General features: G+C 36.3%; 1 protein-coding gene across 2 annotated transcripts; it reads right to left on the reverse strand.

Annotated features, from left to right (window-relative positions):
* Window positions 1–8,357: 8,357 nt before the first annotated feature.
* Window positions 8,358–11,000, reverse strand: LOC113240482 (centrosomal protein of 112 kDa-like). Of its 2 annotated transcripts, none has more exons than XM_026477810.1 (2): window positions 9,329–11,000; window positions 8,358–8,825 (listed from the first exon to the last, which is right to left on the reverse strand). In XM_026477810.1, exons 1-2 carry the CDS (start codon window positions 10,949–10,951, stop codon window positions 8,799–8,801), a joined length of 1,650 nt encoding a protein of 549 aa, XP_026333595.1. In that variant the 5' UTR covers window positions 10,952–11,000; the 3' UTR covers window positions 8,358–8,798. The 2 variants fall into 2 exon arrangements, with proteins under 2 accessions (XP_026333595.1, XP_026333594.1); XM_026477809.1 differs by having other exon boundaries at window positions 9,259–11,000.
* Window positions 11,001–27,915: the final 16,915 nt, after the last annotated feature.

The raw sequence follows: 27,915 nt of genomic DNA on the forward strand, positions 1-27,915 counted from the left end.
TTCTAAAATAACCATAAAACTTGCTCTCGTCATCTATTAATTCTTTGTAAAGTAAAGCAAATTCTCCTTCTACTTCTCGCTTTCTCCAGGTTGGATGTACACTCCATCTTCTTTTAGAAGTTTCGCTTTGTTTTTCCAATACTTCGTCATCGATGGCAATTGCAATAGCTGCCAATTCAAATTGTGAAAATTGCATATTTACATAAGCGTCAAGTCTATCGACAGATGAAATCACTGGCTGACAAAAACCACATAACACAGATTTCGTACAAATAATACACTCAAACAGCCCGGTGTAACATAAATGACTGGGCCGACCGGCGCACGGTGGACGTGTCCCGGCCGAGGCCCGGCCCGGTCGCGACACGGTGTAGCGTGAATCATCCTTAAGGGTTATGTTATAAATGTCACAAAATTATTGAAATAATATTTTTATACAATACCAAACAAAAATAATTGAATATCAATTCAATAAAAATTTTAATACAATGTGCAACGTCAATGAAGCACCGGAGTTAGCGAGTGACTGGTTTATTAATATCAGCTGAATGCCCCCACCATATGGCATTGTGTTACCCACATTTTCACTAACAATTCTTGATGATCGTTACATCGTCTCCTCTTTTAAATAGGAAATACACAACTATGAACTAACCTTAATTTAAATACAATCATCCGTACGTGGAGCCGTAGCCCGTTGAGCCCGATTATAAGCACGCAGTGCTCGCGCGGACGCGCCCTGCGGCGGCGGCAATAGCGGCCCCACGGTAGCTGGTGCGAACTCAGCGTTTGCGGGGGGTGCTTCCTCAGCCATGTCGTCGGACGCGTCTTCGAACGTGTCCTCCGCCTCCTTACTGACCGACACAGACTCTTCTAGTTACAGTCTCTTCTCGCTACAGGGAACTATGCTCGTTCTAGACAACGAGTGGCGACTTTTCTTATGATCCATCGGAATTATTTGACCGACGTCTCGACGCCATTGGCGGCCATTTCCTACATCCACTTTGTACGAGACCGGTCCCGTATTGCTCACCACTTTGCCCGCGGTCCACTCCCCCCCCCTCTCCTCCGGTGTAATCGCGCAAATCGGCCCCGCGGGCGAGCCGTTAAGAGCCGTCGAGATATTCTCACCCTCGTGTAAAGCTCTTTTGATCGCCTTCTTTACCATCTTTACAGTGTTTTCTGCAGCGCCGTTGCCCTGCGGTCTGGAAGGAGCCGTGGTCACGTGTCGTATGCAATTCTTTTCACAGAATCATTTAAATTCGCGACAGAAGAACGGTGGGCCGTTGTCTGTGACTAGCTGAGACGGCAACACGAACCGAGCAAAAATACTTCTAAGTGTCGTTGTTCCCGCTTCTGTACCGCGAATTTCTTAGACTTCTATCTATTTGGAGTTGGCGTCTACCACTATGAGATAACGTCAATCCACAATCCGCGAAATCAGCATGCAACCGCTGCCACGGGTGCAAGGGGAACTCCCAGGGGTGGAGGAATGCGTGGTGTGGGGTGTCGCGAACCACACCACATGAATCACATGCGCGGCGCAATTCCTCTATGTCTCGGTCTATTGTAGGCCAGTAAACATCGTCATGCACTTCATTTAATATTTGTTTTTGCAATGATGGGGGTACAACTATTCGATATTTATAAATCAAACACCCTAATTCGACCACTAATTCCTGTTTCCTTGCAAAAAAAGGTTTCTCATCGTCGCTCCTCACAGACGACGGCCACCCAAACATTACATAGCCTTTAACCTTGCATAACAAGCTATCTTTTTCAGTTTCTTTTACGATGTCCTTCCAACTAATCGGAAAGGATTCTTCGATTAAATGAATATAACTTAATGTATCTAATGAGCGTCCCTCCTGAGGTAGGAGCAAGCGCGACAACGCATCGGCCAGCCCATTATCAACTGAACGTACAAACTCCACAATGCAATCATACGCCGCTAACCGTGTCGCCCATCGTTGCAATCGACTTGCGGCGGTCTGAGGGATCCCTCATTTAACTCAGAAAATATGAGTTAACGGTTGATGATCGGTTCGTAAGATAAAATGCCTTCCAAACAAGTAATGGTGATGCTTAGTTACGCCAAAATACATCGCGAGGCTTCCTTATCGAGTTGGCTATAATTCCGCTCCGTGGCCGTAAGCGTGCGCCTCACACAGCTGGGCGCTCGCTGCCGTCGGGGTATCGGTGCGCTAGCAATGCGCCCAGCCCGCACGCACCGCTGTCCACCGACAACACGAGCGGCCTCCCCTCTTGGTAATGTGCCAAGACCCGTTCACTCAGGAGAATACGCTTGGCTTCCTTAAACGCCTGTTCACAAGCTACATTCCATTCCCAGCAAACCTCTTTTTGTAATAAATCGTGTAATGGACGTAATAAGGTGCTTAAGTTCGGGATGAATTTCCCATAATAATGTAACATGCCTAAAAAACTTTTTAGTTTTGATATGTTTTTTGGTTGAGGCGCACTGGAAATGGCTTCCAGCTTGGTGTGGTCAGGTCGCAAGCTTTCGTTACCTATTTTATCTCCTTTTGTAAAAATGTACATTTATTTAATTTGACCGTCATTCCCATACTACGCAGCCTTTCGGGTACCGCCTTCAGATTTCTTAAATGGTTTTGGGTGTCTGTCCCCGTTACACAGATATCGTCTAAGAACACGACACATCCCAGTACCCCGCGCAAGGTCTCTTCCATAATTTTCTGAAATTTTTCGGGGATGCAAGACAAGCCATATGGTGTGATAGCCGTGTACGGTTGAGAGTCCTCCGTAAGCATGCACTGTTCGTATGCATTCTTAAGGTCAATTTTCGTATACCTATCTCCCCCACTTAAGCTCGCAAACAGTTCGTCAATGCGCGGCAAAGGATAAAAATCTCGTTTTCATTTAGGATTTACGGTGATTTTATAATCCCCGCACACACGTATCTCGTCATTCTGTTTCACCACCGGCACAATTGGAGTTCCGTAGTCGGAATAGTCCACGCGGTAAATGGTGCCGTCGGCCTCGAGCCGCGCTAGCTCGCGGTCGACACGCGCGCGCAGCGCCAGCGGTACGGTTCACGCTAGCACGTACACAGGTTCGATATCTGAGAATTGTAATCGAATGGCCCGCTTACAAGTACTCAACTTCTCAGTAAACACTTCTGGGTACTCTGCAGTCAAGCGGTCCACAAAATCGTCGTCGATAATTTCATTAATATTTATTCGCGTGACTTTAAGCGCTCGCATCCATTCACGACCTAATAATGGACGCGACCCGCCTTTAATAATGGCAATGACGTTAATTTCTTTTAAAGTTACTTCTACGCATCCAAGCGATTCCATTCGTGAACCGGAGTAACAGCGTAAAATGAAATTGTGTGGTTTGATAATTTTATGGGAAAATATGCGGCTGTATAAACAATCACTTAACGCCGAAATGCGATTTCCGGTATCGATTTCACGTTCAATGTTATAACCATCTATACCTATCTCAATGAAATACGGTTTGTTACCTTTCGCGGCGACTTCAATATTATACAAATCATCCAATTCCTCCTCACCATTCACGTAGTTGTCAACTCGCCACTCGACCACTACCACTCCGCCGTTTACACATCGCTTTTAAATGCCCTCTTTGTGTACACTCATTACAATTGCCGCATCTCCAACAGGCCTGCGCTGGCGGCCCGCAGCTCGCGCCAGCGCCTGAGCCTCCGCTCGCGCCCGACCAGAAACAAATTGATCTCGAAGATTTTCCTCTACCGAAGAGCACGTCTGGTACCTTCCGAAATTGCATGTGGCGGCGAGGTGTTTCAAAGCCTGCAAATACTCCAAGCAAACGGCTCCCCTGTGCGCTGCCTGCGCAATCTGCACACATGTCGTTCCGCAATTTCAGACCGTTGTGGTTCTAGATGATTCGAAATTAACTGCACTAATTCGTCATAGGTTCTATTCTCTGGGAATTTTGTTGAACACAGACCGCACGTTAGTGAATATGTAGCTTCACCTACAACCGTTATTAACATAGGCAATTTTAAATCATCCTTTATTTCGTTCAATAAAATAAATTGATTTACGCGTCGCATATACGGCCATTGTTTAGAATTTAAATTGAACGGTTCTAACTTTCCAATTGGCATAAAGTCGAGTTTAGGTTAGCACGCACAGTTTAATTATTTAAATGAGAGTGAAAAAAAAATCCCGTTCTCGTCGTCAGTGCATCGTCAATGAAACACCAAAGTTAGCGAGTGAGCGGTTTGTTAAAATTAGCTGAATGCCCCCCACCATATGATATTGTGTTACCCACATTTTCACTAACAATTCTTGATGCTCGTTACACAATGAATAGCGACATCTCTAACCGGGGCTGGTAGCTGTAAAGGTATCTAACTGAGTGAAGAAATAACACAGATTTCTCATAGATGGCGCTACGGTTAAAAAGTCGTTGAAAAACCAAATACAAAGATACGACGCAAGCACATAGAAAAATTCGTGAAATCCGTTGGTTCGTTCCGTGGATTAGTTGGTATAGCGTCTGACACGGTATGTTAGAAGACGTCGGTTCGAATGCGGCCGGATCGAAGGAATTTTTTTTGAGTGTTCGATCTTTGTATTAATAATTGATATCAAAGAAAATATTTTTTTATTTGCATTTTCATGTAGATAGATTCAGAGGGCCTACCATAACCTTTTCAAAAAGAATCTTGTTTCAATGTAAGCTTAACATAAGCTTATTATAATATTACTCATATTCGTATCATGACAAACCTGTCAACCAAGTAATGTATTATTGCAAAAGTGATTGAAAGAACGAATGATTTCCCAATATTGTCTATTCCTTACTAAAAATAGGAAAGAGATAACGCTATGTGAACCATATAATGCCATCTCTTTCTTTTTTGATGTTCCAAATCATCATATCGTAGTCATAATGTTTAAGTACTTGATGTTATTTCCATTCAGAGAATTTTGACTGTTAAAAAAAGAAAGTATCTAATAATAAAATCTATTAAAATTACGTTGTTTTCAATAATTGTTCCGTAGTACTGAAGTAAAATAAATAAAACAAGCTGAGTCTTGATAGTCACGGTGTTAATTCGGAATCATAGTCTAGTGTCAACTGTTATTTTCGCCAAGGAGCATGTAGATGGTGCTGTTATAGTTTTACGAAATAAACATCGCGTATTTTTATTTAACGAAAAATTATTTACTATGTGCTATGTGTTATTTAGTATGTATTAAATAAAAAATAAACAAAATATTGAAGAGATATATGTGAATAAATAAGTACAACTTAACTTTTAATAATTACAAATCAATATTAAGACAATAAAACCGAAAATAATATTGTTTCCAATTTTTTTTAAGTAACTATTTTAAGATTGCTAAATTTGACATACGAGCAATATTACTTTAATGTTAAAGTCGCGTCATAGTACGAACTGAGTGAATGAATAGTCACAAAGCTGCCAATAAAACAACATAGTTTTAACATTACAATAAGCTTACTTTAAGCGCGTACCATAACGCGCTTAATGTAATTAGGTCAATGTAAGGTTAAAGTAATATTGTTTTAAGAGGTTGTGGTAGGCCCCCACTACGGGTGTACCATTTTCACGTTTTTTTATAAATACATAAAATCAGTACAGCATTCGCTGACGTGTAAAAACTTGCGTTAACAACAGTACTGGTTGGTGGATTGTGTTTTTGTTGTGAATATCATGAAAGCTGGGTGATGAAATACTTTCATAGATTTTTCATAGATGGCGCTGCGTCTAAAAACCCGTTGAAAAATCAAATACAAAGATCCGACAACAAGCACATAGAAAAATTAGTGAGGTGTTTTACTTGGCATAACGCCTAGCACGGTTTGCTAGAAGACGTTGGTTCCAATCCGATCGGAATGAAGGATTTTTTTCAAAGTGTTCGATCTTTCTATTCATAATTTTAATTTCTCATAGAAAGAAATAAAAAATAGAAAATTTCGCTGACGGCGAAATAGCCGTTTAGACCTAATAAAAAAGATCTGTAACAAGCAGATAGACAAAATCAGTTGGTGAGAGCGGCCGCGTCGGCATGGCAACAGATGAAGCACGGTAGTAAAACATGATGGTGTTTTCGCAGGTGATGATTTCGGCTAGAATTTATCAACATATAAAAATAATTCAAACATCCAATAATAACATACTAAAAAGAACGCCCAACGAACAGTGTCTATTAAAATAAAAGAACGGAGCGCTCGGTGATTAAAACAAAATCAAAATATTTGAATCGTTATTTTACTAAGGTAGTTTGTAATGTCAGTGGAGCATAATCTATAGGTATCGATAAACATATATCGTACCTACATAATGCTAAGAAACCAGAAAAAACTATGAAAATTGAATGCGTTATAAATCAAATTCTAACGTTGAAAAAAAAGAATATAAAGATGTCGATGATTGCTGTCTAGAATAACTTTATCTTATCTCAAAAATATCTAAATTACCAGGAACGTCCTGACATAATAAGTCAATTATTAAACTATTTTCGTTAATGTGGATGAACACTAGAGTGTTTAAATGTTGATTTTGCAAAACGTTAACATGGGAACCTTGCCTGATGTTGAAAGTACGGCATAAATACTTTTGACGAGAAAGACATTGTACCCTATAACAGACCGGTATGCTTCGTGTCAAAAGTATAAGTATGTAAAAATTATGAAATCGATATTTGAAAGACAAAGAAGTACATTCTAGGAGAAAAATAATTTCGTAGTATGCTGGTCAAAATCGCAATCGTACACTAATCCCTCTTTTGGATCTATCAATGGCATTCAATTGCCTAAGACATAAAATTTTACTTCATTCTCCTAAAAATAGTCTACAGTTTTACGGCCTGAAAAATAATGAACGAAGTTTAATAAAACGCTATCTTTCACATTGAAACCAATTTGTAATGGTTCAATGCGTCCTTTCTGACCTTAGGGATAGATGTAGGTTTCCCGCAAGGATTAATATTGGGGCCTTTGTTATTCCTCATCTATATTAACGACTTGCTAGTCGCGTTATCTCATGTAGCGTTATATTCATGTAGGAATAGCAGCCACAGATTAAGTATGGTAGAAAAATAAAATGTTATTTGTCATAGATTCAATACACTGGAAAAAAGAACAATGACACTGAACGTACAGTCAAGAGCACGTCAAGCTTGAATTGCTTTAGCTTTACTTTGGATCGTTCTTATATATGTTCGTTCGTCTATGGGCATAGAGTTAGATTTAAATCCTAATTGTCAAGCTTGACGTGCTCTTGACCCTGTACCACATTCTTAGGATATTTAATACAAGATTTATTGACTTCTACTTCTCATAGTGACATGATTTATTATTCTTTATTCTTGTGTAAGTAAAATAGACGACCGAATTTGTGGCCGATACTCGTTTGTCTAGTAAATGCTTAGTCACTATTGTCCTGAATAGCTTTAAATTGTAGCTATAGTCGGCAGCATAATTCTTATTTATTTGTTTTTTTTATTCTTTTCATTATTATTATTTTACGCACACACTCGCAGCCACGCACTAGGGAAACCTTGTGTCGCGAGGGCCATGGATACACACAGACTACTAGACTACTACAAATTACACCCAAACTCGTGAGATAAATAAATGTAGGCCATATGAATATTTCTCCCAGTCCGGGAATCGAACTCGGGACCTCTGCGTGGCAGACCAGCATGGTAACCGTTCGACCACGGCGGCAGTTTTACAATGTAAATGTTACTACTTTATATTCTTACTTCTTTTCGTTCCGCTAAATGTGCCGGTGTGTGTAGTATAATACTGCAAATTTTGACCAATGGTAGCACAGTGGAAGAACGGATGCTTCCTGCAGCTCTTTGTATACAGTTTGTGCGTTACACAATTGACACTATTTCGTTACAAAAAAGCGCTTATCGCACAGCTTTATCAATTGAATTAAACTATGTCACGGGGAGGTTCATCACACATTGCATGTGATATATTGCCATGCTAGTGCCACTGCAATAGTCGAATGAATTATCCTTTGCCTTCGATATTTGTATACTCAAAATACTTTTATGTCACAAAAAATAAAATTAATGTCATCATGATATTCAATCGAATTCAATATTTATTAACTTGACCAAAACAATCCATACATTGCACGAAGAAAAAACAGAACAATTTACAATTTATGAGACAGAATCATTTATAACAAAAAGGAAAAGGAACTATTTAACGTTGTTAATAAAAATTAAAATTAATATTAGTGATTAAATAATTCGACTCTGGAAAGGTAAAACGTCTAACGTGCATTTGGAAGATATTACAGCTATTTAAATTTAAAAAAAAAATATCAATTTTATTTGTTACCTGGAAAAGCTGAAAATTTTGTAGTTTTCCATATAACAAAAAAAATTAGTTATGATTTTTTTTAAATGCTTTAAATCGCTTTCCTGTAATATTTCCCAAATGTGCTTTAGACATTTTACCTATCCAGCGTCGAGTTATGATTTGTAAGTGTACAAAAAATTTTATGTTACGTTTTTACGTTTACTTTACAACTTGATTTACTAAGGCATACCTGAGCAGACCCCGACTTTAAATATGTTTTATATATATATAAGGGCTTTGAAATAGCCTGTTACTAAACTGACCACATCTCCTTCAAAGGACAAATAGTTTAAACTCTCTTTAAGGATGTCCTTCTACCGTATCCCGTTGTGGTTTGAACACCTTTTCGAATAGTTCTTCAAGGCGGCCACTATCTAGGCAGAATCCATTCTCATCGCAAAATGTCGTGTCTATTGGAGCCGTTCTGGAGCGCAAACCTTGGAACAAAAAATTAATAAAATTGTTAAAAAAAGTATTCACTGTTTTTTATTTTTAGTCACCCTTAGAGGTGGAATATTTTCTCCAAATTTGAATAAAACCACAACTGAGGTACCCCCTTTCCAACAAAGAAAGAATCAGCGATATCGAGTTATAAATGTCGGAGTAAACCCTTAGTATACAAAAAAAAAAAATACACTGAGTACCTTCTCCTTTTTTAAAGCCGGTTAAAAAAATCTTTCCTAACACTAAACATTGCACTGAAATTTGTTTCCACGGCTGGTTACGTACGTTAATGCTACAAAGACGTTTCATAAATTCAGTTTAATTCAGTTTTTAGCAAAGTTTCAGAGGCTTCAGCAAAATGTATGTCCCATGAATTATTCTGTTTATTCCTAATCAATTTCAGTGGAGGTATCAAAAGAAATTCACCTGAAATTTCACTATCAAAACTATTAATCTGATCTTTACGTTGTCTCATAGTAATATTCTTGCCCGATACCTGACTATGATTAGTTGCTGCTGCTGACGCGTAATCATTTCGTGGCTTGAGAGTGCTTTGTATAATAGATTCCAGTGCTAACTGATCTTGTAATCGTCTCTGTATAGCTGTAGATTGGACTTTAGCCACAATATCTTTGTATTTACTTTCTAATTTTTCCAACGCAGTGTTTAGTTCACCTTGGTTTTCTTCAGTTATTTCGTTCACGACTTGAGCTCGCTGTCTCACAAGTTGTAACTGCAACGAGCATTCAGCCAAATGCTTTTCTCGTTGCATGTAGAGAATTTTATTTTCGTATAACTTGGCACATTTAATTTTCGATTTCTCTAACTTATACATTCTCTTCTCTAACTCACTGGTTTTTGTTTTAGTGGTATAGCTTGCATCTTCATATGATTTAGTTCCGGAAAGTTTACTGAAAAACATATCCAAATTCCTTTTCTGATCTTCTAACTGTGATTTAAGTGTTACGATTTCCAAATTTCGTTCCTGCAACTTTTTATTCAATTCAGTGACCTCGTCTCCTTTGATTTTCTCTTTCTCTTTAAGTTTTTCTTCATAGTCCATTTTCAATACTTCGACTTCAGCATCATGATCGATCTTCATTCTAGATATTAAATTTTCGTAATGATTTTTCAATTCCTTGAGATTATCATCAAAAATATCTTTACATTCTTTACGAAGCGACGATTCTATTTTCACTATTTCCAATTTGTGCCTTCCTATAAGATCTTCCATCTCCATTCGTTTTATTTCATTAACATTATCTAACTGTTCTCGTAAATTAGCTATGGTACTTACGTAGTTTTTTTTGTCTTCCTGCAATTGATTCTTCAAAGATTTTAAGTTAACTGTGCTAGGTTGGTTTTTGGTAAAGCTTATGGTCTTTCCGATTTCGTAATCAGTATTTGCACTATAGCATAGCTTATTTTTGTAATTTTCACTAAAATCGTTATCCTTTATTCTTGATTCCTCTTTTAGTTCTAAAAGTTCATTGTGTAACAACATGTTTTCTTTTTTTATTTCTCTTAGCCTCTTGACAAGGTTATTTGCTCTGAATTCATAACGATCACCTGAAGTATTCAGAACATCTCTAGCACAAGCCTGCATTAGCTGTGGACAAGTATAGCATACAATTGTTTGTTTATGTGAAGCTGCTGATTCTGAAAGTTTGTTGATAATGTCTTTGCTGCTTCCTGTAATGTCATTATCGTATTCATGGGTTTGAGATACGAAGTCTATATCCGATGAATCAAATCTCTTACTATTAAAGAGAACGCTGCCACTGGAGCCATGTTCTCCGTCTGCGACGACATATTCAATCTCAGTAGTAGAATTGCTATCTGGTACTTCGCAAATATGTTGCAGTGGACCCTCTGGAGGATTATTGTTAAAGGGATCCTCGAGGATACCTCTAGCTAATTGGTAGCATAAAAGGAAGGCATATCTATTCCGTATGTATTTTTCATTCTCTTTTACTTTGGATAATCGATGAATCCAAGCATTACATATATTAATTATATCGCTGTCGACTAGCTGGCTGAGGTATGGTGCCAAAATTTGCATATACCTTTTAAATTCGACATCCAGTTTTTCTCCATTGTTTGAGATATTTTCTGCCATAGCATCCAGAGGGTAAGCAGCAGAGAATTATTTCTCCTTAAGCGTGTGAGGTTGGAATTCGGTCAAAAGGTGAATTTAAGTTACGTTTTATTCAATAAATTTCAATTAATTTCAATGTTCTAAAGTGTCAGTGTCATTTCTAATCAATGTTTCATCTACGTAAATAAATTAGTCAGTGATCAAAAGAGATTTGTTACGTAAGTAACTACGATGCAGTGGGTACATGGACTGGCTAACGAACTTAGAGGATGGAAAAAAATAATGGAAAGGAGGTGCCCTATCTACGGAATAAACGGATCTACCTAAACCAAAATTGTACCACACATATGGCGGATTTAGTGTTGTACCATAATCATAGATAAGTCAATATCGACATGCAAATATATGACTTGAATGTTGAAACTGTTTTTTATGTTTGCTAATTTGTGTAGTTTACTGTAATCAAAGTATGATTAATACTAGGCTATTATTACTAGGCAAGTAATGAGCCATTTTAATCAAAATTAAATATAAAGTTAGGAAATGAAACTATTTTTCCGGATTTAAATCCCGTATATTTGTTTTTTCAAACAAACCGACGTTTCGGGCCCTGTACAGGTTCACACAATATTACCTAAAGATAGCATACCTTCTTTCTTGGACCATATTAATTCTTTTAGTACTGAGATCCAATTTACTATGGAACAAGAGAATTGTGGTACTTTAGGTTTCTTAGATGTTTTAATTAAAAGAAATCCTAATAACACCTTAGGCCATATTGTATTTCGAAAGAAAACTCATACAGATAGGTATCTCAATGGTAATTCCCATCACCATCCTAGCCAGTTAGCTACCGTAGGCAAATCTTTGTTTAAGAGAGCACATGGTGTCTGCGACAGTAATCATCTGGCAGGGAAACTTCAGCACATAAAGCAAGTCCTACATGCGAATAAGTTGAAGATTCCACGCCAATGCCGCAGGCCCTGTGTGAAACCAGTCGAGCGAAAACCTGCCATTTTACCTTACGTGAGAGGTGTTACAGACAAGATCGGAAGAGTCCTCAAGCGTGCATCTATCAAGACCTATTTCAAGCCCCTGAGGAAGATTTCTCAGTTTCTGAGACCCGTGAAATGTATCATCCCCTTACAGGATGCAGGAGTTTACAAGCTTGACTGTGAGTGCGGTCTCAAATCTCGAGTCTCGATGTCAAACACCGTCGCGTAAACAAGTCTGCAGTTTGCGAGTATGTCATGGATAAACCTACACATTCAATGAAGTTTGACCTTGCAAAGAAGTCCGTTATCCACACAAGATGCTGCGAGAGGCCATTGAAATTAAAAAACATCCTAATTTCAATAGGGAAGATGGTTTTGCCGTACCACCAGTTTGGGATCCAGTATTTCCTCTAATGAAAAATCCTCATTAATATGTTTTAGTTTATTCTAATTCCTATTATCATCTAATAATAAATTGAACTTAATAAAAATTCATTGAATAAAATAATTTGTAAAACTTAATATAGCGTAAATTGAAATGCTTTCTTTGTAATTTTAAAAATAAGGTTGATTTATTAATAACTATTATAACTATAGTGAAAAAATCGGGTGGTTTGCATTAATATTAGACATAACTGGTTGAAGACTGTACCACCTCAGTCATCCGTCACCATGGGACCTGTAAAGGGCTCGAAACGTCGGTTTGTTTTAAAAAACAAATATACGCGATTTATATCCGGAAAAATAGTTTCTTTTCTATGTGTAATAATCGCGAAAACCTAAGAACTCGATAAATATAAAGTTATTTACCAATAAATGCAACGATGGAATTGCATTATGATGTAATCTGTTACAGTCAAAGTCTTATTAAAATTTGATTCTTCAAAATGCAGCGAACAAACGAAGATGGTATTTGATCCAATGTTTATGTTCGGCAGTCCCATAATTTCCAACCATTCTTTCTTTCTTTTTTCATTTGTAAGTAAACTTTAAAAATAATAATAATGAAATAATAAAAACCTTGTAGAGAATTGTTTTAATAACAGAATATCGATAATTTGTCTGCTTACAAGAACAACACTATCTCAAAATAATCGTTATCAACAATCATCAAAATATACTAACAAACAGGCAATGTAAAGTAACCAAACCAAAATTCGGCAAGACTTATGAATAAACTACTTAAATGAGTCTAATTACATGAGATATTTGGGCTAACTGCCTCCGTGGCCGAACGGTTACCATGCAGAGGTCCCAGGTTCGATTCCCGGGCCGGGAGAAATATTTGTATGGCCTACATTTATTTGTCTCGTGAGTTTGGGTGTAATTTGTAATTGTCTATTTGGGTTTCCATGGCACCCGCGACACAGGGTTTCCCTAGTTCGGGGCTATGTCGAGTGTGTGCGTTATATTGTATGATTTATGGGCAGAAAAATAACACATGCCTGTGTAATGTAACATTCGGTTTATTTCCGCTTTTTCTACTGCCGCACCACTTAATGCCGCAGCGACGCATTTTTATCAATACTTAATTGTTCTCACTGGCAATATTTTTGTCCATTTCATTATAATTCATGCGAATAATTCACTAAAACATTTGACCAAACATTGGTTTTGACATTTGATGTACTTCCCTTTGACAACCGGAAACGGTTATCAAAGGGTACTATAAAAATGGCAAAATGAGGACAGTTGGCATTTAAATAATAATAGTAATAATAAATAATAAAGAACATTATTTATCTACATTTACAAAACAGTTTAGTCGTAAATAACATCACTTATAGATACTGTGTAGATAAAAAGGATAGAGTCTCAGCTTAAGCTGTTTTTCAGACCCTACCTTTTTGAAACTCGCTACATTTCAATCATAGTATTTGTCTGACGCGTCTCGAGTAGCTCCAAAAGATATCACAAAATAATAAATATATATATATATAATACTCACTTAAAGTTATAATAAATCTATTGTCCTTATAGTACCTGAGATAGATAAAATATTCCACCTAAAAATACTCAAATTTGGGGTTTAGGTAGAGATGAACAGTACCCACACGTAAAAATATAATTACAAACTACATCCAATTACTTTCTGATCTTTGCCTCGAAAGTAACCAAAGCTTGCACTTTCCTTTAAAAGTACAAGATGACTTTGAGTTTCGTACTGGAGGAGGCAAATCATTCCAGCACTTAGATGCAGCGAATTTGAAACTCCCGCGGTAAAGCGTTAATCTAGGAGGTGGTGCTATATGTAGAGAAGGATACCGTATTGTCCGTACATTACGCTCATCCCTATCGTTCCAATTTAATTTTCTAGCCAAATAGGCTGGAGTACAGGACTTACGCAAATTATAAACGAATGTGTTTAATTTTAAAACTCTGCGGTTTTTCATACTTAAAATACTAAGTGTATTAAGATACGGAGTTATGTGTGCGCGAGGAGGAACGTCATAACAGTATCTAACACATGAATTTTGTACTTTTTGGATTTTTTTTTCTACTTTTCTTAGTAAACAAGGCCCGTACACTATGTCTCCATAGTCAAGTTGAGAAAGTACTAGACAATCTACCAATCGTTGCCTTACCTCTTTAATCAGAAAAGGTTTAAGTTTGTAAATATGCTTCAATGAGCCGTAACAGTTTTTTATTTTTGAGTCGATATGTTTTTCAAAAGTCAAACCATTATCAAATAATAAGCCCAAATTTTTTACTACCTTGGCCTCACTTAATACATTACCCTCAATTGTAATTTGCGGATTTGCGGCTCTTAGACACTCTACCTGATTCTTAGTACCTAACAAAATATACAAACACTTTTGGGCATTCAATATAAGATCGTTCCTATTAGACCACTGGACAATTGCCGATAAATCCTCATTGACATCACGAACAGCATTGTTAATTTTAGTAATATTTAATGGCGTATGTACCAAGATCTGAGTATCATCTGCATACATATGTGCAGTTCCGTACCTTATATTCTCCAGAAGATCAAACGTGTATACAGAGTATAAAGTAGGTCCCAAAACAGAACCTTGAACCACGCCTCGAGAGACCTCGAGAGGGGTAGATCTGACCGGTTACCCCAATACATCCGTACATTGTACTATTTGTGTCGTATTATTGAAGTAACTTTCAAACCACTGGCAAACTATTTTATCACAACCGCAATAGCGCAGTTTGTCTATTAAAATCTTCCTATTTAAACAGTCAAATGCGCGACTGTAGTCAAGTAGAAGCATTATCGAACCGTTGTTTTTGTTGGCGGCAGTTAAAACGTCATCAACTAAGTGCATCAATGCTGTAGTCGTACTGTGTTGCATGCGAAACCCAGATTGATGCTCGGGAAGAATGTTATATGTATCTAGGTACCCCAACAAACGAGTATTCACAGCTTTTTCCAATACTTTCGAAAGTACAGGAAGTAAACCTATTGGCCTCAAGTCCTGAATTGCCTCTACACTGGCTTTCTTGGGGATTGGCTTTATCAGTGCAACTTTCCATTTTTGGGGAAAATGTCCTGTGCTTAACGATTTATTTATAATTGCAGTAATAGCCGTTAAGGAGTGTGGTAGAGTGAGTTTAAGCATTTTAATTGAAATTTTATCCTCTCCAACTGCATTTGATTTTATAGAATTAATAATTTTCAACACTTCCACTGTCGATAATTCCGAAAAACTAAAACTTTTGTCTGCAAACTGTTTGCAAGTATAATCGGTATTTTGTAGATTAGTACGATTTATGTTCGTAGGAACAGAGTCTAAGAACGTTTTATTGATAACTTCTGGATCCCGAATATGTGGTGGTAGTGAATCTTGTGAATGATTACCCATTACTTTATTAATTTCCCCCCAGAGTTTATTTGGTTTTTTAATATTTTTATTTATTGAAAGAGAGAAATAATGTTTCTTTTCACTTCGTATGACATCAATAACAGCGTTACGTAAAGATTTGTACAATTTTCTATCCGATTCATTATTTGTGACTTTGGCTTTAGCACACGCATTGTCTCTGTCTTGCATTAGAACTCTGATACTATCAGTCATCCATGGTGCGGGAGGTTGTGTGAAAATCTTAGTGCGCTCAGGTACGAAGTGGTCAAACAAACCGAGTATGAGAAAGTTAAAGCAATCGACCATCTCATCTACAGTGCTGTAGCTGGACACCCATTCCCATGGTGTAATTGACGACGCAAACTGATATGTGTCCAAATCAAATATGTGGAAAGGTCGGTACGTAATTGTTCGAGGGGCGATTTTTGGAAATTTTATGGGAAAAATAGCTGACACAAGGGCATGGTCACTCAGATCGTCATTGTGGGTTACAGTCACTACTTGAGGTTGTATATCAATATTGCAACATATTACATCAAGTAACGTACATGTTGTTGAGGTAACTCTAGTAGGTTGATCTACTATAAGCTGAAGATTGTAATTTTGCAGTAAATTTATAAAAGAATTAGTTTCTTTTTTGGATTTATCTAATAAATTAATATTTATATCACCAGTCAGAAAGCTATAATCGTACTGTGGATAAAGTATTGATATCGTATTGGACAATTCATTTAGAAAACTTTCAGTACTAAATTTAGGGGGTTTATATACTACACCTATGGCCAATTTGCGATTGTTGATCTTTACCTCTATCCATTGCTGCTCAAGATCCCCTATTGGTAGTGTGATCTCTCGGCTGCGTAGTCTATTTTGAATATACATACCGATTCCTCCACCCTCGCGCTTTTTGCCTGTACCCCGTGGTTTCTGCAATAGACGGTAACCTTCCAAACGATAGTGTTTTAAATTAGATGCCTGATTTAGTCTGGTTTCAGTAACAGTCAAAATATCTGGTTTGACACTGTTCACAGTCCTTATTAGTTCATCTCTACCCGTGTTTAAAGATTGCACATTTATAGTAGCTAAGTTGAAATTTGTTTTTTAGGTGACATTTTAATAATAAATAAAATATAAAATACATAGACACATTATCAGAGAATATAAATTTGGTACTATAACGACATTTAAAAAAAGAAATGTTTGAATAAACATGAAATTCATAATACATAATACGTACAGCCAAGATGCATATATGAAGAGTTATACTTAAACTTAGTTTCTCACATAAAAGCATATTTACGAATTTTATTCCATTTTTTAACTATATATGTAATCTACAGATCTAGTCTTAACTAATTTTATACTAATTTAAGCAAGCTGTCCAGGTCCGGAACATGAACAGCCTCACTATTTTCGTCCTTTCTCACATAAACTCTCCCGTGCTTGATCCAAACATACTTGTAAATGTTTTTTAACTTGTCTTTTGTTGCGATATGAAGTTTTTTAATTTCGGGTGGTAGATGTTCCACGATATAAATCTTACGTTTATGACCAGAGATGCCTAATAGGTTTGAATTAATTGGATTCTCTCTATTTACTTTGTTATAATCCTTGAACGCTGCGATCAAGTTATCTCGTGAAGATTGAGATGTAAACGTTACAAGAATATTCCTGGGACGTTCATTGTTAGTACTCATTTTTGCTACTCTTCTAACAGAAGAAATATTTGTTTCCAGTAAAGGTTTTCCAATGGTCCTGCAGATGTTGCGCATAATACTCAGTAAGTCTTCTTGTTTGTTCTCAGGCACACAGTGTATCTCTACGTTACAGCTTCTAGATACCTTTTCAAGGACACGCAGGCGACTTCCCATATTAGCTAGGTCCCGCTGTAACTGATTATTTTCGGTTTCTAGAGTTTTGAGCTTTTCATCAGAAGCCTTAATACTTTTTTTAAATCTTTCTGCTCTGCTGAAAGAAAATCTGTAGTCTGCGTGAAATCTTCCTTTAGTTGGTTGATTGCTAAATTTATTTCACTCTTAATAGTTTCTTTAACATTCAGTGTTATGTTTTTAGTTATGGACGTCTCAATGATACTAAGCTTAGAATCCAAAAGCTTGCCAAAATCTGCATAACTGATAGAAGCACTATCCTGCGGAATCTTGCTGTTTGTCGTACATGTAGGTGACACATTAACAGCTACTTCCTGTGGACTTTCAAAGCTACCATCACACGACATTCCCGATTTATCAAGAGTTGCGCTTGCTGTGGAGCGTATCGGAGTATCGTCACTGCGCATTCGCCGAAAAGAGTTCACACACGGCGCGCACTTCCACGTTCTTTTTAGCTGGTCCGCATGCTCTTTATAGTCGGCTGAGGTAATATTTCCACATCTTATATGGTATTTGTGTTTACATGTAATACAAGTAATTAATTCTTTCCGTTCTATCTGTCTATTGCAGACATAACACAACATATCTGCAGATTTTACAAATCAGGCCACTTTCGAATAATAAATAATATCAATTGTCTCATATGAAATTTAAACTTGTATTACGGAATCCAACTTGTGCTGCCCTCTGTAATGTTTAGCATCTACTGTTACTACGATAGTCACTGGCAATTTCGCCGCGTCGATCTCAAGCCTCGGTGGTCCTACGGTTTGGGTGTTGGACCGCAGTTACAGATACCCCAGGATCGATTCCGAGCTGCCGGTATGGTAAAGCAAAACTCCAGTTTTCTAATTTATTTAAGTTTAAATACAACAGCCAAGCAACACTCACAGTTACAGGGGCTCTCCCTCGTCAGCAATCAGTAAGTGACGTATGTCAGCGACGCGCAGCATGTGCGACGTAGGCGTGATGACGACACATCCACGATGAGCAAAAAAGCGAGAGGACCGACGAAATCCAATATGGCCGCGCACTCTTACGAGAAACTCCACAAGATAATACGAGAGGGACCGATAAAATTACAATACTCAAAAATATAATCAAATCAAAATAGCTATCCAAAATACGGAGCCAATTCGACACACGTCCGCCCAGAGCAACAAAACAGAAGCGAGAGCCTTTAAATTTTATTTAAATTTAATTTAAGATGACGTTACGTATTTTCGATTCCCGTGTTTGACATAAATCAATGTAGTGCTATCTCTTTTAGCTTACGACGGCACGCAGCAGTTAAACAAAGACAACAAGATGTTTGTGTTTTCAACTTCTAAATGCGTCATATACATTATAACGTATGATTTATTTATGTCAATGTAATATGTCCTTTGGTTTCCATAGTCTAATCTAACGATTAGAAAAACGCCGGCAAATTAAAAAACTTTCGTATGGTCTCACTGGTGTAGTAAGAAAAAATAATTTTGATATAAGTATGATATGGGCTATAGTGCGCGAATCTAATAAAGATTAATTAATTAAAAAAAGAGATAAAAGACTTTTGCTACCGCAGCTGGCAACAAAGTATCTAACTACAAAGTATGTTTATACGAAGTAACCTTGTTTATGTGAATAGTCTGTATTTTAATTTAATTTTACAATAGTAAATAAAATAAAAAACTTTAAAATTTAAATGACGATGAGGTCGACGATGGAGCATGCACACCTGAATAATGCTGATTCACTCTCGCCTTGAAAAGGTCCAAGTTATTATACGAGTAGGGGTGGAATTCCAACCTACGCCTGGTCCCCCTGTGATGGAAAGCGAAAGGTGGAATTAATTCGTGCAAGAAAATAAAACTATATAGAGCTTATGTTCCTAATTTAAAAAATAACTGAGATATGTTCTTATGCGTCGTGTCTGGGGTAAATCTCTATGGGCCGTTGCTTTTCCCGTTTCCCCATATTTTCTCAATTGAAAGGATTTTATGACACAAATGATTCTAAAAGTTTTGTGAATTGTTTAACCCAAAAGGGATTTTTTATTAGTACTCGTAATATGAAGACAATGATACTTGTCATATTTTGGATTTCGATGTCATCTCAGAGTATCGCATGAGCTGCAGATCACCTTCAATTGACCGCCTTTATCTTGGATAGAATTGTTTGTTTTTCTAGGGCAGGAATCCCCGTAAAAATGTGACATTTTGTCAAAATGATATTTTTCTACTCCTGTACCTTAATCTGTGAATCATATTTTCATAAACCATATCATTTTATGCGCTCTTTATATTTTTCAATCAAAATTCTAATGTCTATGGTACTAGCACTGACCTGAAAAATTTCATTGAAGTTTCTGTGCACAGAACAATATTTATCATTACGGTACTATACACAGAACTATAATGAGTTTCATAAAAAGAACGTCGTATTGTTGTTAATTATAATATCCATTAGGACGCTACTCAAACGCTATACTGCCATGATTGGTTAAATTGGCTCAGAAGCCTTGCAACCGGGCCATAAATCTTTCTCAAAAAAAAAAAAGATTGTTTAAGAAATATAATATGCGGTACTTGACCACTTCTATTCTATCTCTTTAGTTTTTTGTTGGGTAACATTTACCTTGTCAATGTTGTGTAACGTTTTTTGGCTTTCGTATAAATATATGAAGAGACTGTATAGTGGCACTTTTCCCTATTCAAATAAATGGATGAAAATTTCATCCATTTAAAGTCTATTTGCTAAGTTTTATTGAGATATAGTTCGCCACTATACAGGATTTTTACACTGGAGATAATAAAAATAGGTTCTCACTACGACACTACTCAAACTATGTTGAGAGGAAAACGCCTTGAATTGGAGAAATAGCAAAATCAACCATTAAAGTAATTGCTCCTAAATTAAAGTTAGGCGCTATTTATAAAAATGAATCTTCATGCGTGAACAGCCATCCTTCGAGGTGGATGATTTTCTTCAAAATGAAATGGGACCACTATGGAAGTACCCCCTTTCCAACAAAAAAAGAATCATGAAAATCGGTTTACAAATACCGGAGTTATCGCGTAACATACATACAAAAAAAGGAAAAAAAGAACATACAGTCGAATTGAGAACCTCCTCCTTTTTTGAAGTCGGTTAAAAAACTGAGTTTGTTGTCATGGTTGTGTTTTACTATTTTATTTACGCGTAGAAAAAGTGTTGTATGAAATAATTACATAATTAGGTTTTAAAATCTCTTACCTATTACCTCTAATCGACATTAAGAACCCACATTATGCAACGATTGCGTAAAATACTATTTCCGTTGATAGGGAAGGTTTTGAGGGGACGCAACTAAATTTTGAATATAGTTGGCATTTTGTTCTCGATTGTTTTATTAATCTTGTGATAACTTAAGCTTTAACCATTCGACTTAACTAAAACTTTGCTTTTAATGCCTGTAATGGATCCCCGGATAGTAGCAGGTAAAAAAATATCTCCGATCCCTTTGTCGAACCCCTTCGATCCATGAACTTTTTGATCCACTCTCGTAACTAAATCTTACCTTGAATAACACAGTCTAAACTTCACTAAACTTTTGAAAAATAATTTCTTTACTTACTAAACATTGCTTTAAATTAACACGAGGTGTTATTTATGTGATATAGGGCGAAATCAAACAATCGGGATTCGTTATACATAGTGTATTTGAAATGTTAAATAATTCCTTACATGGGTACCTCTAATTAACAAAATGGTAAAGGATCTGAATGGTAAGGACCTAATACCAGCCATACACGCTGCTGTATACCAGAGAGTTATACCTTTGCAGGCATACTTGCGCAGGTAGGCCGCTTGTCGTAGCGTATGTTGGACTCGGTATACTGGAGAGGTCTTCAGTTGATTTCGACATGGCTACTACTACACAACTACTGATTTAGTGGCATTGGGTTGTATTTCTTTTAATTTTCCTACAAGCATCTTATAAGCAGCTTCTCTTTTGTCTCGGTCGCGGTATTCTTTATTTTTTATATGCCAAAGACATGGATGAATTCGATATATTTTTATAAATTCCTCTAGTATTTTCTAATTAGTTGAACCGGATGTTGTCATTTTTTATTTCGCATTGCAGTACTATGCGAACGACGACTACCCTATACTGTAACTAGAAATCAAATAGCGCGACCTGCGCAGGCGATCGTAGTACACGCACACATGCATAGGTTCACCGTACGGTATCACTCAAAAGAATTTGATTTACGATGTTCCGATGGCCTGCGTAAATACACCTCGTAGTACATCTGCACAGGAAGACCTCTCCGGTATACTGTAGCATGTATACGGCCTTAGAAGAGACCCGAGTCCAGCAGTGGAAAGTAAGAAAGGATTGATGATGATAAGAAAAAATTGTGACAATAGTAACTTTGCAAAGAGTCAAGAGAAACATCGTTATCTACAACGACAGAGGGTACAATACGTCTGTCACTTAAGCTGTTAACGCCGCTTGCCAGTCAAGCCGTGATTATGGAGCGTGAAACCGCTCTGAAATAGGAAAGCTGTAACGTTTTTTTACGATACGTACGGATGGGAAGAACCAGTCGTGCGTCTTATGGCAAGCGACACGTCTACCCGTAAGGGCGCATTTATTCGATACGAATATCTCGCGCACACCCGCGTCACGCTGTCGTCGAGAGGAGTCCGCGTGCGTCTGTCATGGCAAAATACGCTCTATTTATTTAGCATTTACGTTTTAAGTTCAATGAGCGTCCCGGGCACGCGGGCTAGACTGGCTTGAATTTGGCCTACGCGGCGGCCGCGCGGTTGTTTTATTCAGAGGAATTTAAATGTTGGCGTGGTAAAATGTATATCGTATACGATACGTGCTCTATTTAATTCAGTTGGCATTAAAAAAATCATTGGTTATAACCTATTGAATACAGCGGTCGTCTTGTAAAATTTCGAGGTAGGTTTGTGTTTTTTTCTATCGTCATAATTTTTAGGAATTCTGTTTTCAAACCTTATGGTAATCAGTGTATACCTCCATTCTACTTTCCAAAGTGATTGTTTCAACACTTTCACTGTTTTGCGGAATTAACCAAAGACGTTTGAGGTTGTACAGACTTAAATCGCAAATATCTTAGAGGCTCAGTCTCTGCACAGTCACGTTGAGACATAAAGTTAGATAGTTAGATATTTTATTCACTAGTATGATACAAATACAGATTGAATACAACAGGAAAATAAAACATTTCTTGTTATAGCAGTGAAAGGGCGCTGACTCAGCATATGCCTAAACTCCCTAAGTCAGAACCAAGGAGAGGGACTAAATCTAGATGTTATTTGTAATGACAGATACAACAAACAGCTATGAGTGTAACTGTTCATTGTAATAATATTTTATATTTCTATGTATAACCATCGCGATAAGGATATTTTTATTTATAGTATCAAAAATATTTTAAGTATACTGTTGCTAACCCTTATAGATGAATATCCGAAATAAAATATTTAGATTCTTTTAAATTTTTATTGAATTGATATTCAATTTTTTTTTTTGTGAAATTACTAGTTTGTTATAATTATTAATACAAAGATTGAACACTCAGAAAAAACACTCAGAAAAAATTCCTTCGATTTTATCAATTCAATAAAAATTTAATTAATACATCATCATGAATAGCGACATCTCTCGCCAGGACTGGTAGCTATAAAGGTACTAACTGGGTGATAAATCTGTCATAGATTTCTCATAGATGTTGCTACGACTAAAAAGTCGTTGAAAGACCAAGTACAAAGACACGACGCAAGCACATAGAAAAATTCGTGAGGTCCGCTGGTTCGTTCTGTGGCTTAGTTGGTATAGCGTCTGGCAGGGTATGCAAGAAGACGTCGGTTCAAATCCGACCGGATCGAAGGAATTTTTTCTGAGTGTTCGATCTTTGTATTAATAATTATTTAGATTCTATTTCATTCTTATGGTACGTAGAGATGGCGGCCATTTTCGTTTCCTCATGAAAACGTCACTAATCGTGCTTAGATTCAAAGCGAAAAGCAATGCAAAATTACCCATGTACTTTTTTGTGGCCCCATCTAAATTATTTTACACAATCTCAAACATGCTATCTACGTCAAACAACGTCAAAGGGGTCTGATTCCGAAGCCGTTTGCTCGCAAACGTCGGCGATAACGCCGCGAATCGAACGATATTGCGAGAAAGCCAGAGGTCAACTTCCAGTGGGCTTACGGGATTATCACATAAACAAAAGGGTAGATAGAAACGACCTTGCTGCTGAAATTTGGGTACGGGTGAAATATGAGAGAAATTTGCTATTTCTGTATAATAAATATTGCCCCCTTGCGTGTAGGTTGGATCTTTTACCGCCAGACAAATGTAAGACAATTTTTCTATGAAATATATTTTTTTAATAATTTCAAAAAGGAGGGGTTTTCAGTTCTACTGTATTATCCAGTTTATTTCACCCAATTTTTATCATGAGCTTGAATTTCGTATATTCATATTTAGGAAAAACTTGCTTTTCAATATACACTAACAGGGAAAGAGAACGTTGCTAGGAGACTATCATGTTAGGAAATTTTTATTAGATGTTTGTATTGGGTTTTTTCGGCTTTCTAAGCCGTAAGCGACATCTTGTGAGAGATTTATGAACATCCTCACTCAGCCGGTACCTTTTCAGCGGTTGGTTTATATTGCTCTTGAAATTTCAGGCACATGGGACTTGTCAACTTATGTCTCAGGGTGACGGCCCAAGGAGCACACTTTATATGCCTTAAAACTGTTATATCTATAAACAGTCTTAATATAGGTATAGATTTAGATAATAGTTCTCTATAAATGGTTTTAGAAAAAATAAATTGTTCTTGTGGACTTATTTCACTCAAGTAAAAATTTTAAAACCTTCTTAATACCAAACAACTTAATTAAGTGTAATCTTTCTTAAGATTTAATCCAATAGTCCTTATTTTAAGTTCATCTGTAGAACAACTGATTATTTTTCGTAAAATACTTCTATACACATCCAGTAAAGTCTATTAATACTCTAAAAACTAGTGTTCTTAAGTTTATTCTAGATATATTTAATTTATAGACATTTTGTAGTGTTTGTACTTATGACAAACACGTTATAGCGCGTCTTAAAAGATCTGGTGGAGGTGGTGAACCTTGGATATTAAGTCACATCATTCGATACAATCAGCGTTGTCAATGCCAATTGTTCAAAGTCCCCAAAAATCACGGTTAAAATCCCCAAATTTGGGGAGAGCAAAGTTCATATTCCTTACAAATTCCCCACATCACGAGTTTTCATTATTTATTAGAAATACATCGCTTAAAAATATAATAAAGAATTAAGAAACTCAAATTGTAATAATCTATTACGTTTGCTGTGAATGTAAACAGAATGTAAAATGTAATAATAATAATAATTTTAAAATTAGATGACCTTAAATCGTTTATTTATTTTAATTAGATTCAACATTAATCTGTGATCAGTCTTTGAAAAAAATTCATGTTTCTTTGCCTTACAAAATTCAGTGAATTGATTATTTGGTGTGCATTTGGTGATATCATCTTAATGTTAGAAATAATCAATGAGTTTCGACCTATATTTAATATTTAAAGTTGACGAGTGGTAAGTTGTGGTGTGGAAGTACCAACTGCTCGGCTTTGTTTATCAATAGCTGATTTCGTTTTGCTTCATACCGGGGACTGCCCTAAACGGGAGAAAGAATCGCGAACTCAACACGCACCGACTGGTAATTTTACAATTCAGAACCAAGTGCTCTAATAATAATTCTATTTAAGCTGCTTGTTAACAATACGAGGGTTGTGCGATGTTGAAAAACACGTCGATATACTCCATCAGAGTGTTTCTAACAGTAACGATCAAACTAGCGATGCATCAGCAATTGATAGATTAAACAAAATGATAAAATGTTAGAATCCCCACATTTTCCTCACATACCGCCAATTCCCACAAAATTCCCATTCTAGTTGAAATTCCCCACAATTTGGGGAATTCCCCACAAATTGGCAACACTGGATACAATAGTCCTAAATCGCGCGCGAGCTGGTTTTTGTTTGTTGACAAATAAATAAACATTGTGAAGTAATTCAGTGTTCTGAAATGATAAAAACAATTGAAATGAGCGCGTAAACTACTGTGCTTCAATGTTGTGTATGTGTATTGTGCCGTCTATCAATAAAATACAGTGAAATCATTGTGTTAAATGTGGTTAATGTGGTTGGCGGGAAGAAATAACCTCAATTTTGTAATGAACATTTTATTTCTTCCAACTAAGGTTAGGTATGTCATTAAAATATTCCTTATATTTACTCGTATATGATAGGGAATTTATCCACTTTTCTAGTCATATATAACACATTCCATATATTATACAGAATAAGTTTTTTTTGCGACAAATTGGATTTTTTAGATTGTCTTTTTGATCTAATGTTTTGAAAAGTTTTTTATTGCATAATACGCTCACTATTCCCTATAGCTTTTATAAAGGTTTTGTAATACCGTCAAAAGAAAAAATGGCTTAGAAACATCGCGTTTTGTAGGCAATCACAAAAGCTTCATAGGAGTGAATTTTCTTCTACAAGATCAACTACATAAAGCAAGTAAAAATTATCTTTTCGTATTCTAAAGTTTTTCTACAGATAAAGCTATGGACAAAATGCTCCCAACAGTGTTTTGAAAAAAGGATTAAATTCCTATCGCCATTTTTATTTTAAAGAAATTTCTTTTCTTTTAAAAAAGTAAATCTAAGTTGAAAAAGCCTAGAACTTCTTGGAAATAGTTTGTTTTGTGAGTTATTTTGTATATTTAAGCTTTCTATAAATATTTAAAACCGAAAATCGATAACTGTATTTTTATTAAGTTTATATTTTATACATAAATATTTAAAATTTAGCGAGCGTATTACTTTTATGAAAGGTTTTACATCACTTTTCACAATGTATTTAAAGTCGCACATCAATTCGCGCTTTTTACGCGCGCACAACCGATTAAACATTGCGCGAAAAAGTCAGAAATATTATATCTAATTTCGCCATGTTGCAATTCTGATAGTTTATATTTTGTAAGCCATTAAACTTGAAATATATTAGTACGTAAAGTTTGTAACGCTTTAATTACTTTGGTTTTTAAATAGCATTACTAAGAAAACTATCACAGACTATAATTTATCTAAAAACTATCTGCAAGATTAAATAAAAATTGTCTACATTCTATAAATGGTCTTGTAGCATTCTAGAAGGGTTACTTGAGAAAAAAGATAAGAATCACTCTTAACACTACCTACAGATAGTTTCTCAAAGTACTCTTGTGATGTACAAATAAAGTTGTGCCCACTTTTACTTTAAATTATCTAGAAACCTTCTTCGAGATATCTTGAGGGAATTTGAACTCTTAAAATATTCAGTCGAATTAAATTCTATTAGATACGTTATAGTATATACTTAGATATGGGTGTGCTGCTTGGGAGGTGCAGTGGCAGTGCCCCTCAGATCTTTGCGACTTAAAGCTTTGAATGGCACTGCAAATGTTATGGACAGGCGTGCAGCTTAAGAAACGCCAATGTTGATGTCGCCTTATGAAATGTATATAATGTTCAATAAAAATCAATAATATAAGTAAACTTAATTTACAAGTAACCCCAGCGCAAGGTGTTGTAAACATTTTATCTAGTATTTTTTCAATTTTTCAAATCTAAATTTTAGATTTATGTCCATACTTTTTAAAGCTAAGAGGTTATATTGCAGAGGCGCTGGCGTGAAATTGTATTCCCCTTGTACTAAGGTTCTAAACGACGACTGAAAACATTGACTTACAAATAAATGGACGACGGGTCTAACACAAAAACCACGAAAAAAATGTCCCAAGTCAACCTATTTAAACGTAGTGACATGTAAAGGAATATGAAAAATCTAAAACGCTGAATTTAAATTGTAATGTCATCGCAGTACTATCTAATTTTGCTTGCTTCGCTGTCAGTCGAACAAACGAAGACTAAAGCGTGAATGACGCTCTGTATACGATTTTAACGCCCTATAAGTTCGGACACTTTTTAGCGCGGACCCGACGTCCATATAATTGTAAGTCAATGACTGAAAACCATAAACATTTGCATGAACGTTTAAACATTATAAATACAGTGTCAAAGTTAGAAAGCTACTTTTGAACCATGGATATCTGGTGTTAGTATTGGCATTCCATGTCATTGTTCTTTATGTTTAGTTATGTTTGTGAGTAGAACTAATTCGTCAT

The sequence above is a fragment of the Hyposmocoma kahamanoa genome, unplaced genomic scaffold (genome assembly GCF_003589595.1).
Source record: "Hyposmocoma kahamanoa isolate Upper Pololo Valley unplaced genomic scaffold, ASM358959v1 140, whole genome shotgun sequence".
Classification (NCBI taxonomy): domain Eukaryota; kingdom Metazoa; phylum Arthropoda; class Insecta; order Lepidoptera; family Cosmopterigidae; genus Hyposmocoma; species Hyposmocoma kahamanoa.